General features: G+C 38.8%; 1 protein-coding gene across 1 annotated transcript in view; it reads left to right on the forward strand.

The window, feature by feature from the left end:
- TCERG1 (transcription elongation regulator 1) overlaps positions 1-13,588 on the forward strand; it is a 63,237-nt gene that overhangs the window by 27,032 nt on the left and 22,617 nt on the right. Inside the window, 5 exon segments of the mRNA XM_003354339.5 lie at positions 4,813-4,973; positions 6,405-6,461; positions 6,594-6,660; positions 9,421-9,556; positions 10,369-10,458. Of these exon segments, the coding sequence (XP_003354387.3) occupies positions 4,813-4,973; positions 6,405-6,461; positions 6,594-6,660; positions 9,421-9,556; positions 10,369-10,458 (511 nt within the window).

Consider the following 13,588-nt stretch of genomic DNA (forward strand, 5'->3'; position numbering starts at 1 on the left):
ATTCCATTGTGTATATATACCACATCTTCTTGATCTACTCCTCTGTCAATGGACATTGAGGTTGTTTCCATGACTTGGCTATTGTGAATAGCTCTGCAGTGAACATTGGAGTACATGTGTCTTTGCGAGTCGTGGTTTTCTCTGGACAGATGCCCAGGAGTGGCATTCCTGGATCAAATGGTAGTTCTACTTTTAGTTTTCTGAGGCATCACCATACTGTTTTCCACAGTGTTTGCACCAATTTACAATCCCATGAACAGTGTCATAGGGTTCCTTTTTCTCCACACCCTCTCCAGCACTTATTGTTTGCAGACTTTTGGATGATGGCTGTTCTGGCTGGTGTAAGGGAAAGCAATCTCTTTAAAAGAATATGTTCCTAGATGATGGTTTCTCTGCGTATTGTGCATGAAAAGCTAATGACCAACTTCAGCCCCACTAGTCTGGAGCTTTGTGGACCTTATCAATTTTCAGACTTGGATGTGACCTCAGATGAGTGCAGTTTCCTTTCGGAGTTTGTGTCATTAATGCTTCTCTTCATCTATTTCTTTTCTTTTCTTTTTTTTTTTTCCAGGGCTGCACCCGTGGAATATAGAAGTTCCCAGGCTAGGGGAACCTCCACATGCCAAGTGTAATACATTTTCCTTCAACTGTTCACTGCAGAATTCTCTTCAAGAATTTCCATTAGAACCATCCCAAGACTCTGAAGCCACCTTGTTAAATAGATGGTTAACTTTATTGGGGAAAAAACTAAGCCTACCTTTTCTGTGTGAATTTCTGAAATACTGTTTATATGTATTAATAGCCAATAACCGCTTTAAGGTGAAGGTGCTAGTCTACTAATTCATGTTGGCTTCAGAGAACCCAAGTGTGCTGATTCAGCTCTAGTGGTATTGGCAGCAGACGTGCATGAGAAGCGCTCAGGACATTTCAGAATTAATAGAAAAATGATGGACAAAGAATTTTTATGTCAGAAAACTGCCCTTTGCTAATAATATGCGTAATAAAGTGTGTAGGGTGAAATGTACTTGGATAATCTACAACTTGGGATGTATCGAAACAACGAAGCCTGGCAGGTGCGTTGAGGGAAGGATAGACGAGTTATAAGGTGTATGTGACAAAATGTTAAGTGTAAACATCTAGGTGGGCAATATATGGGCACTGTTCCAGAAACCTTCTTTCACTAATTCTGTATGTTCCAATTTTTCATAGTACAGTATTAGGGTAAAAAACCGTGGAAACCAAAAAATGGAGCAGCAGTCAGTAGATGTGTAGGTAAATAAAGTCTCTGTGCCACTCCCGGTCAGTACAAAAGTTCAGAGATAAACTTTTCATAAGTGAAAGCCTAACACAGATCACAAATAAAGCATGGCAAATATACGCAGCTCTCACTTTGCACTTTGTACGAGATTGTAAAACTTAACAGCAGGCTAAGTCTTTGTGATGCAATCTTAGTAAGCAATGGGAAAAGTTACAGTCGGTTTAAAAAGTTTTGTCAAAACATAAAAAAACTTTCTTACAACTAGAAACTAAAATTTCCTGATCCTAGGAAATACAAAATGTTACTAATTTTGACCTCTCTATTCTTAAAAAAAAGTCAGACTAATGCCCTGAAATACCAAGGAAAGAATCCCAGCATTAATAAGAGAAACGTACAACTTCAGGTTGTACCTTTAGCTTCTTAACATACCTCTAAAGAAATATTTGAAGAGCAACATCTAGTATCAAGAGATAAACTAATAAATTTGATTATCCAAATGAGGTAGCATAGCTGAACAGTTTGTTTAGCTTCTAGTTATCATTTACCTATTTTATAAGAAATAGAAAATAATAAATTTGAGAATTGAAGTTATGTGGACAATACTTTCCTTTGTTGACAACTTGGAAGATAATTGGGACAATTGGTTATCTTTCATGTATTCAGGTGGACTGTAAAAATACTAGGAATATCTTAGTTGTGGTTTTGGAGAGGAATTGGAGATGATTCCTAAGAAAGACACAAAACCTAGAAGCTATAAATAAAAAGATAAATTTGACCTCATAAAAATATAAAATTTATGTGTGAAGATTTTTGTATATTTTATAGACTAGACTCTTGGTTCCTGGTTGGATTTGTTTCCACTGTGCCATGGTGGGAACTCCCATTATTATTATTTTTTAAAATAAATAAATATGAGTTCGTTTTGTGGCTCAGGGTAACAAACCTCACTAGTATCCATGAGGATGCTGGTCCGATCCCTAGCCTTGCTCAGTGGGTTAAGGATCTGGCATTGCTGTGAGCTGTGGTGTAGGTCACAGACTCAGCTTGGTTCTGGCGTTGTGTCTGTGGTGTAGGCCGGCAGTTGCAGCTGTGATTCAACCCCTAGCCTGGGAACTTGCATGTGCCTCAGGTGGTGTCCTAGAAAAGCTAAATAAATAAATAGGAGCACTTTAATTCATATTCTCTGATCTTTAATGCCATCTTTTTTTTTTTTTTTTTTTTTTTTTTTGGTCTTTTTGTCTTTTTAGGGCCGCACCTGTGGCACATGGAGGTTCCCAGGCTAGGGGTCCAATCAGAACTGTGGCCCTCGGCCTCCCCCACAGCCACAGCAACCTGGGATCCGAGCCACATTTGTGACCTACACCACAGCTCACAGTGACGCTGGATCCCTAACCCACTGAGTGAGGCCAGAGGTTGAACCCGCAACCTCATGGATACCAGCTGGGTTCGCTAACCACTGAGCCACGACGGGAACTCCTTTCCTTCATTCTTTATTTTCATTTTTTTAAAGTTGTATTGATGTATAGTTGATTTACTAAGTCATGGTCATTCCTGCTGTATAAGAAAGTGTTTCGCTTGTACGTGAACACACGTCCCTTCTCTTTCAGATTCTTTTTTTTCCCTTTTTCCTTTTCTCTTTCAGATTCTTTGTGCGGTACACAGAATCTTGGGTAGAGTTCTCAGGGCTGTAGGACAGGTCCCCTTGGCCAGTCCTTCCATAGACCTCGGTGTGTGTATGCCAGTCCCAAAGCCCCAGACCATGGGTCTCCCCACCTCCTTCATTCTTTTAGTGTGGGGAATTATATAGATTTTTGAATGTTAAACTAGCTTTGCATTTCTGGAATAAACCTTGTCATGGTAGAGGAATCTTTTTAATGTATTGTTGGATTTGATTTGATTTGGTAATGTTTTATTGTGTTTTCCGTCTGTGAGATACGGATCTGTAGCTTTCTTTTGTAATGTTTTTGTTAGGATTTGGTGTTAGGGTTATGCTGCTTTCATAAAATATGTGAGGTGATGATTGGTGGTTTCTGCACCTCTATTTACTGCAAAAGTTTCTAAGGTGTTAATACTTTTTCTTTAAAGGGTTAACAGATCATCTGGGATGGAGTTTTTATGGGAAGATTTTTGATAACAATCTTTTTTAATAGCTATAGGCCTATTGAATTTTTTTGTTTCAGCTTTGGGAAGTTGTATTTTTTAAGAAATTTATTTGTATTATCTAAGTTGAATTTGTTCTCATTATTCTCATTATTCTATTTGATATGGTCCATTGATGAGCTGTAAGCTCCGGGCTGATCTGTGGTGATGAACCCACCCCTTTTTTCTTTTCCATGCCAGGTTTTTTTTTATGTTGTGATTGTGTGATAACTTTTTCTTTCCACCAGGTAGTGATGTGTTCTCTTTTCTGGATCAGCTAAGTTAGAAGTTTGCCAATTTTGTTGATCTTTATTAAAAAAAAAAAAAAACACAAAAACGTTTTGAGGTAGTTGCCCTCCTCCCCTTTTCCCACTGTTATTTCCTTTTTTCTAATCACTTGGGCTTACTTTACGCTTTTCTAATTTTATTTATTTATTTATTTTGTCTATTTCTAGGCCCATGCTGGCAGCATATAGAGGTTCCCAGGCTAGGGGTCTAATCAGAGCTGTGGCCACTGGCCTACGCCAGAGCCATAGCAATGGAGGATCCGAGCCGAGTCTTCGACCTACACCACAGCTCACAGCAACGCCAGATCCATAACCCACTGAGCGAGGCCAGGGATCGAACCTGCAACCTCATGGTTCCTAGTCGGATTAGTTAACCACTGAGCCACGTGGGAACTCCTGCTTTATGCTTTTTTTAGCTTTTATTTTTTAGGGCCTCACCCATGGCATATGGAGGTTCTCAGGCTAGGGGTCGAATCAGAGCTACAGCCGCTGGCCTACGCCACAGCCACAGCTACGTGGGATCCGAGCCGTATCTGCGACCTATGTCACACTCATGGCAACACCGGCTCCTTAACCTGCTGAGCGAGGCCAGGGATTGAACTCACATCCTCATGGTTCCTAGTCAGGCTCGTTAGTGCTGAGCTGGGCCACACCGGGACCTTCCTTTATTTTTTAATATTTGACCTGATTAAATATTAAAGCCTTCATAGCAGATTGTATTTGAATTTGTAATTCTGGTTTGGTAGGAAATATTAATTATTATGTAACAGGGTGCCATGGTCTGTTCTTTAGCTTAGACCTCCTTAGTAGCATTATTACCTTTGCTTTTAAAATCATCTTTTGTGATAGGTTAAAATTGAGCGTACCAGACTAAGTTCCTGAGCACTCTAGATTCTGATCACAAATTGCTTTGCTCTTCCTGGTTTTCTCAATGTGTTGAGCTGCTCTTTTATCCTTAGCCAGTCAGCTCTCTTCTGTTCAAAAAATCTTTCATGGCTCTCTCTGAGTAACAGTAATATGAACATGTCCTTCCTGCACCACCACCTCCCCTTTTGAGGATGAGAATAAAAGACTAGCTGTAAAACACATTCCATAACATAAAACACTGATATTTGAATCCATTTGTAGGTGTGTTGTTTGGACGGGTGATGAGCGCGTCTTCTTTTACAACCCTACCACCCGTCTGTCCATGTGGGACCGGCCCGATGATCTGATTGGAAGGGCAGACGTTGACAAAATTATTCAGGAGCCCCCTCATAAGAAAGGCATGGAAGAAGTGAAGAAGCTAAGTAAGTTTTACATTTGGAATTTATCCTCTACTTTTAACATTCTTTTAATAATTTTACAGAAAATGCGAGGCCGCTTAGAAATAATCTGTATTTTCAAGGAATACAAGAAAAGGAGTATTTGAGACATGGGAAATAGTCTGCTCCTCTTGTTTGAGTTCAGTAATAGAGATATTTAAAGTAGAGAATTTGGATTAAATTACGTTTTCTGAAGTATTTGTAAGAATTTTTAACTTCTCATCCTTTTTAAGATTGCACGTCCAAGATGTGGTAGGTACTGTGAAACTGGCTCCGTGCTTGTTAAAAAAAAGCACCAAAATGCTCCTCCGTGAGCCTTTAGCACCTTTCCATTAGTAATGTATTCTTTGAAGTAATGAAACGGTACATAGTATTTTATTTTACTGTTTGCTAAAATTTTGTAAAATAAAAACACAAAGACTTAGTCTTTTAAATTTGATGAAATTTAGGGAAGGTAAGCCTTATTCCTGAGAATAGAGGTGCCTATGTCTCATTGAGACATAATCCTTTTTTTTTTGCCTTTTTCTTTTTTTTTTTTTTTTTTTTTTTTTTTTTTTTTTTTTTTCTTTTTAGGGCTGCACTTGCAGCATATGGGAGGTTCCCAGGCCAGGGGTTGAATTGGAGCTACAGCTGCCAGCCTATGCCACAGCAACACGGGATCCAACCCTGTCTGTGACCTACACCACAGCTCACGGCAAGGCCAGATCCCTGACCCACTGAGCAAGGCCAGGGATCGAACCGCAACTCAGGGCTCCTAGTCAGATTCATTTCTGCTGCTGCGCCAAAATGGGAACTCCTCCGGGAACTCCGAGATGCAATGTTTTAATCTACCTAACGCTCAGACAGCATTTCAGTGTGTATAATGAACACAAATAATTTGCACATCATTTTTATTGCATTTTTTATTGGTAATTTGCCCTTGTATGGATATGATCGTGTTTTTATAGAACCCTCCTGTGTCGTATAGAAGCATGTTAAATGAATTGTTTAATACTTCAGTTGAAGCAAATCCTAATGTATGTCATTTATTATAATAAATGTATGTCATTTATTATAATAAATGTATGTCATTTATTATAATAGAGCAGTCGTCAGTGGTTATATATACATGGTACTAACATTTTGTGCTTACTAGTGATTCCCAAACTAGTGAAACTTGCTCTACCAGGTGCAAAAGATAGAAGGATCTGATCCATTTATTTGAAAAATGCATGTGTCAATAAACATTTCAAAATGAATTAAACATTTAATGTAAAGCGAAGAGTGATAGAGGAGGAATAGAATTATTATGCTTTGTTTAATGTTTTATAAAGGAGTGACTGTTATGAGATAGACATATAAACTAACTTTTTAAAAGCAAAGATGGTGTGAAATGTGCTTACACCCATTCCTAATATTTGAACTGTTTTTTGCCAGGGCACCCGACCCCAACAATGCTGTCCATCCAAAAGTGGCAGTTCTCGATGAGTGCAAGTGAGTGAACTGTAAGGGGCAGCTTAAAAAGAATAATACTCATGCCAGTGCTCTAGTGGTTGGTAGCAGAAGGTTCATACCTATTTAAATTGTTGCTTTATTTTTATTCTGGCACTTTACATTTTCCTGCAGTTAAAGAAGAACAAGAGTTAATGGAAGAAATGAATGAAGATGAACCTGTTAAAGCCAAAAAGCGGAAGTAAGTCATACTTAGAGTTTATGTGATTTAGGTAGAGTTTTACCTTTTTAAACAGCTGGTTAGGTTGCAGTCAGTTGGTGATTGGGGCAGGTAATGTGTGTGTTAGGAGACAGATGTCAAGATTGCTTTCTGAGGCATGTAATGAAAAAGCTTTACTTTGGAATGTGGAAGTGATGTCTCTTCTGTTGCTAGATGTGCAGAGGTTTGGTTATTCAAATATATATTATGAAGCCAAATGACATTTTAGAATTAGTTGATAAATTATTTTCAGACATTTATTAGGCCTGAATTTTAGTAAAAAAAAAAAATCTTCCGAGTCCCATTGTGGCGCAGCAGAAACTAATCCAACTAGTATCCACGAGGTTGCGGGTTCCACCCCTGGCCTTGCTCAGTGGGTCGGGGATCTGGTGTTGCCATGAGCTGTGGTGTAGGTCACAGACATGGCTCAGATCCCTTGTGGCTGTGGCTGTGGCTGTGGTGTATGCCAGCAGCTGCAGCTCTGATTTGACCCCTGTCCTGGGAACTTCCATATGCTGCAGGTGCGGCCCTGTACAGACAAAAGTAAGTTTCCTTCCTAATGTAGACCCCAGCAGATACCATTCCACACATCTCATATAAGACTCAGAGTTTTCTCTTTTTTATGTGCTTGTCACTTCTCTAGTCCTTGTTTCTGTGGTCCTTACTTGGTGAAGAGGAAACCCATTGGCTTATTAGAAAGTGCTCTGAGGGAAAGAGAGTGGTGCAAGTGGAAGCATTAGCGTGACCAGTGCTCAGTACAATGCGAATGTTCCTAATTATGGGGGGGCGGAAGGGGTGTGGTCAGAGGGTGTTTGTATGTGGGCGGGAACGCACGGGACTAGTATTTAGCAGCGAAAGAAAGGTTTTGAAAACATTAGGAAATGGTTTATCATAGTCCTTATCTGAGAAGGACAGATTGAATGCAGCCAAATTATGGCAAAGAAACCAGTAAGACAACCCTGTCAAGGGTGGTTCTTTTTTAAGTTTATTGGCAACAGTGTTAAAGAAATTAAGATCTTGAAGAGTCAATCATAATTGACCACAGTAACTACAGCTGTTTGCATTTTTGCAGTTGACTTTTTAGTTCTTAACCAAATGTATGTCTTTTTATTAGTTGTAATCAAGTGAATTTGTGTTCTTTTTTAAAAAAAAAGTCTAGAATAAACATTTATTTTCTTAATTATTGTAAATGACTGTATTCATTCTGTTTATGTACCATAATTTTGGATGTTCCTACGATGTTAAACTTTTAGGTTGTTTTTAATTGTTTGTTCTTATAGACAACTCTGTAAGGTTTTTAACTGCTTTTATCAGGAGAATGTCAAAGAAGTCCTTTATGTGGATTGCCCGAGCTTCTCTATTTAGGTACAAAGCTACAAGCCTATTTTACCTGGCTTAGTTTTTTCTTTATTTCTTTTATTGAGATAGATAGTGATAGTTTGTATTGTGACATTTTCATATAGTATAATTCTATAAAGGTTATTTGTTTTCATTAGCTGTATTTCTTGGATGTCTTAACTCTTTATTTAAATAGTTCTTAAATTATTATAAGAGGGTATATTGTTTGGCAAATTGCTTTTACCTGTTTGTTTTGTGCATATCTTAGGTCACAGACTATCTCGCTAAGTTCCTGCAGGTCACGGACTGTGTCTTCTATTTTTGATTCACTCCCTAAATTGTTAATTGCCTCTCACATTTGTGGGCTAGCCTTAGCTTCCTGGGCTACCTTCATTGCCCTAGATAGCTTGTTTTTGAATTTCCCGATGTTCTGTTTTATTTCCTTTAAGTTTATGTAGGAAATATGAACCAATTTTGTTTTTGTAGTTAGCAGATTGAATTTAAGAAGGACGATCTGCTTAAACACCCCTGAATATTACTGACTTACCTTTTCTTTGATTACTCACTTGAATGGGCCTTGTTAAAAGTGCAGATGTTTTGAGAGGTGATTGAATTTCACGTTTGCAGTCTCACTTGAGTACCACACAGCAGCAGGGTTGCCCTTAGCCCTGAGGTGCATTTTTTGGAGGAACAAGAAGTAGTTTAGTCATTGATGAGGAGTTCTAATTCCATCTAACTACTCCGGGGCCTATGTTGCTCTCTGGGACCTGTCCTTCAACTTAAATCTCAACTTATCACCCAGAAAGTGAGTAAAAAAAATGTCAGGTAGGTAAGGTATATATCTCACATATCCACTTGGCCAAGTTTGCAGGTATTTTCATTTTATTTTCAGAATAAATATTTAAGATTTCTAAGGCTTATACCAATTTTATTAAATTAAAACTTTTATGCTTTTATAATGTAAACCATTTTGGAAAACACTGTTTTTCCTATATTATTTTAAGAACTAAAAATTATGTTCTGTTGCTGTTTGATTCTAACACATACGGAGTTTTGCTGCAGTTTTAGATAATTTTTTTTAATCAAGGTAGCTCATTTTGTGTATCACTAGTGTCAGGGAGACGTAGCACATTAAAGGTATTCTTCTAACAATGTAGCCACTGTAGCATCATTTGAAGCTCATTGTAACTTTATTATTATTATTATTATCATTATTATTATTATTATTATTATAGTGAAAGTTGCTTATCCCATAGAGTTTATTTGAAACCCTCTAATAGAATTCATTTTTGCCAAAAATATGCTCCTCAGTAGTGAGTCTTGAATATTCCAGTCATTTTAAGATTTTGGTAAGATTCTTTATTAATGTTTTGTCAGTTGATGCCTATATTTTATTTTTTATAGGAGAGACGATAATAAAGACATTGATTCAGAGAAAGAAGCTGCCATGGAAGCTGAAATTAAAGCTGCCCGAGAAAGGGCCATTGTCCCTCTGGAGGCCCGAATGAAGCAGTTCAAGGACATGCTGCTAGAGAGAGGGGTCAGAAAACAATCTTTGGGGGAGATATTTCTGTTTTGTATAAGTAATATAAATATGTCTTGCTAAAAGGTCAAATCTAAGGTTAGTGCTCATGTCGTGGGGGGGGTAAGGGAAGCCTATCAAATTACTGTGCTCTTTTCCAAACAGCCTTTTTCTTGGCTAATCAGACCATGTTTAACTAAATGCCATTTTGCTATCCTTTTAAGTACAAATAACATTTAACATTTATTGGGTCGTTAAATTTTGGTGAGTAATATAAGACGAGTATTAACATTGCAGAATGGCGGACTGCTCGGGATAGGTAAGGTGTACGTGATTCTTTTAATACCTTCCGGATGGCTTTTGCTTAAAGAACTGGTACTTTATAATGTTACTATTAATGAAGCTCATTTGGGAAGCGATTTCAACCTTTGGGTTACATTCACAGATTCATTTGAGTAAGTCTGATTGTTCAAATTTAAATCACAACGTTGTTCACAAATTGGAGCAAGCATGGGAAATCAAAATGCAGATCTTCAAGGCTTTTTCTGATGCACTGATTTTTAAAATGTCACACAGTGGTGGTTATTTTAATGAGTAATTAAGGGTGTGTTATTTCTATATAATATAGAAATGTTCAGAGCCAATTAGTGTGGAAATTTGCTCTTGCTGGCCTCCCACTGCTTGTCATTTATTAGTGATGGAAACTTCAGTGTGGTTTTTATTGTGTGTCCTTTTTAAGTAGATGCCCTGTAGATTTCAAGCAAAATTATATGACCTTTCTGGTTTTAGAGCCAACTTAATTATGAGGCAATGCATTTTTTATTTTAAAGGTGTCTGCTTTTTCAACATGGGAGAAGGAGTTACACAAGATAGTTTTTGATCCTCGGTACTTACTGCTCAATCCAAAAGAGAGGAAACAGGTAAATGGAAAATAACAGCATTTAAGAAGTGTGTATGTCTTGCCAGCATAATTTTTAAATTATAGGAATAAAGTTTCATCCTCCCCCCCCAATAGAGTATTTTAAGAAAAGTTTCATACTTTAGAACCTAGTGATCCTTTGTGTGGACGTTTCCGCTTCAGAAGTACTTGGATAGGAGTTGCCGTTGTGGCTCAGCAGGTTAAGGACCCGACATAGTGTCTGTGAGGATGTGAGTTCGATCCTTGGCCTCGCTCAGTGGGTTAAGGATCCGGCATGGCTGTGGGTTGTGGCTGTGGCGTAGGCTGGCAGCTGCAGCTCCGATGAGACCCCTAGCGTGGGAACATCCATATGCCACAGGTGCAGCTCTTAAAAAAGAAAGAACTACTAGGATATTTTTCCTATTATGGGCATGGCTTTTGCTTCGTAAACATTTATGTCTCATGCTTATGCCTCATACTTATCAAAGTTTCAAAATTCATTTCCATGCATTTGTTAATTTACTTTTTATTGGACAAATGATGCAAATTTAGAATAGAAAAACAGCAAAATGCAGGTGAGTAAAAACGAAAAAAAGCGTACCCATAACCCTTCTCGACAGATCCATTGTTGGACACTTCAGCCTTCTGTCAGGTCTGAATATCCCTTTCTGTATGTCAGTGTTGTAGAAAAGCAAAATTCAGCATAGTTTTTTGTTTGTTTGTTTGTTTGTTTTTAGGGCTGCACCTCTAGCATATGGAAGTTCCCAGTCTAAGGGTTGAATCAGAGCTGCAGCTCCTGTCCTGTGCCACAACCTCAGCAACTCGGGATCCAAGCCGCATCTGTGACCTACACCACAGCACACAGCAACGCCACATCCTTAACCTACCGAGCGAGACCAGGGATCGAACCCGCATCCTCATGGATACTAGTGAGGTTTGTTACCCCTCAGCCATAACGGGAACTCCAGATTCGACACGTCTCTATTTCATACACACTACACACACAAGTCCACATCTGTTAAGTGGCATCACTTAAGCTGTCTTTTCATCATAAACTTTTAAGAAATAATGGAAACTTCAGGGTCTCTGTTGAACTAGACTAGAACTAGCATTGCCTTGTTGTTGAGGTGTCATTTATTCCCATGATGATTCAGTGACACCTATCACGTCAAAATGATGGCTGATTTCTCTAAAGCATTGCACACTTCTAACTTCAGTACTTTCTGTATTACCTGGACCATCCTTGCACTCGACTCCGTAAAATAGTGAGTGTTTTGAACCACCTGTTACAGTGCTGTTGAGTTACAATGTTTCATTTACTAGCAGTGGTGTTCATCTTTCATATTTATAACCTAATGATTGGAAAAGTTCTTTACAGAGTTTGTGCCATTTCCCATTTAGGTCTAATCATAGAGGTTTTGATGGAGAGAGGAAATTTACAGTGTGCCAGACATGTGTTTTCGACTCATAATAGGAAGACATGATTTTCCACATATACATGCATCTGTATTTCATGCACAGTGGTTTTTAACTATTTGTGTACGATGGTCTCATTTTCCCCCAGTTGATAGCCCTGTCCAAACCTATGAATTAGCCTTGATTCTTTACTTTTCCTCACTGCACATTTCAAGTCTGTGAACAAAATATACCTCGCAAACCTTTTATAAATCCAGCCTCTTACTCACTATTTCCCCGGCTAACACCCTGATTCAAGGTATCATGATTACCTCATTATGTGTGTGGCCCTTGGATCGATCTTGCCTCCTCCTGTTTCTGTTTTCTATAGTCAAGTTCTTTTTCCACACAGCAGCTGGACTAATTTTAAAATATAAGTTACAAATTAAGGTGGTGTTCCCTTGCTTAAAAAAGGTTCATTGCTTCCCATTTTATTTTGGATAAAATGGAAACTCCTTTTCATGCACTCATCTGCGTACTCCTCAAGGCTCTTGTCTTTTTTTCCTTTTTTTTTTTTTTTTTTTTTGTCTTTTCTAGGGCCACACCCACGGCATTATGGAGGTTTCTAGGCGCTAGGGATCTAATCGGAGCTGTAGCTGCCAGCCTACGCCAGAGCCACAGCAACTCAGGATCTGAGCCACATCTGCGACCTACACCACAGCTCACAGCAATGCTGGATCCTTAACCCACTGAGCAAGGCCAGGGATCGAACCCGCAACCTCGTGGTTCCTAGTCGGATTTGTTAACCACTGAGCCACAATGACAACTCCTTGAGGCTCTTTTCTTGCATTCTGTTACTGATTGGTTCTAGCTACACTGGCCTTGATGTGCCTTGGGCAGCATAGGCACATTCTGCTACTTACTAGTCCCTCTTCCTGGATTGTTCTTTCCCCAACTGTTGGCATAACTGATCCATCACTACTTCAGATTCTTGACTAGGTGCCTTCTGATTAACCTATTTCTTCACCTACTTTGTTTGTAGCACTTGGAACTATAACATTGTCGTCTGTCTTTTCCTACCACAGAGAGCAAGAACTTTGTTGTGTTCATTGCTCTTATGTGCTGTCTAGAACCATGCTTTAACCTGCATATCCCTGATGACTTACTTTTTTATAAAAAAATTTTTCATTGTGGTTGATTTACAATGTTCTGTCAATTTCTGCTGTACAGCAAAGTGACCCAATTTTATATATATATATATATATATTTTTTTTTTTTTTTTTCTGTCTTTGTAGGGCTGTACTTGAGGCATGTGGGGTTTCCCAGGATAGGAGTCGAATCAGAGCTATAGCTGCTGGCCCATACCACGGCCCAGCAACGCAGGATCCGAGCCTTATCTGTAATCTACACCACAGCTCATGGCAGTGCCAGATCTTTAACCCAATGAACAAGGACACAGATTGAACCTGTGTCCTCATGGACAATAATCGGATTCATCTCTGCTGAGCCAGTCATGCATTTATGTACGTTCTTTTTTTCACATCGTCCTCCATCATCTTCCGTCACAAGTGACTGGATATAGTTTCCTGTGCTACTGTACAGTGGGATCTCATTGCTCATCCACTCCAAATGCAAGAGTTTGCATCTGCTAACTCCAGACTCTCAGTTCTCCCACTCCCTTCCCCTCCCCCTTTGCAACCACAAGTCTGTTCTCCATGTCCATGAATTTGTTTCTTTTCTGTAGATAGGTTCATTTG

Source organism: Sus scrofa, chromosome 2 (genome assembly GCF_000003025.6).
Source record: "Sus scrofa isolate TJ Tabasco breed Duroc chromosome 2, Sscrofa11.1, whole genome shotgun sequence".
Lineage (NCBI taxonomy): Eukaryota > Metazoa > Chordata > Mammalia > Artiodactyla > Suidae > Sus > Sus scrofa.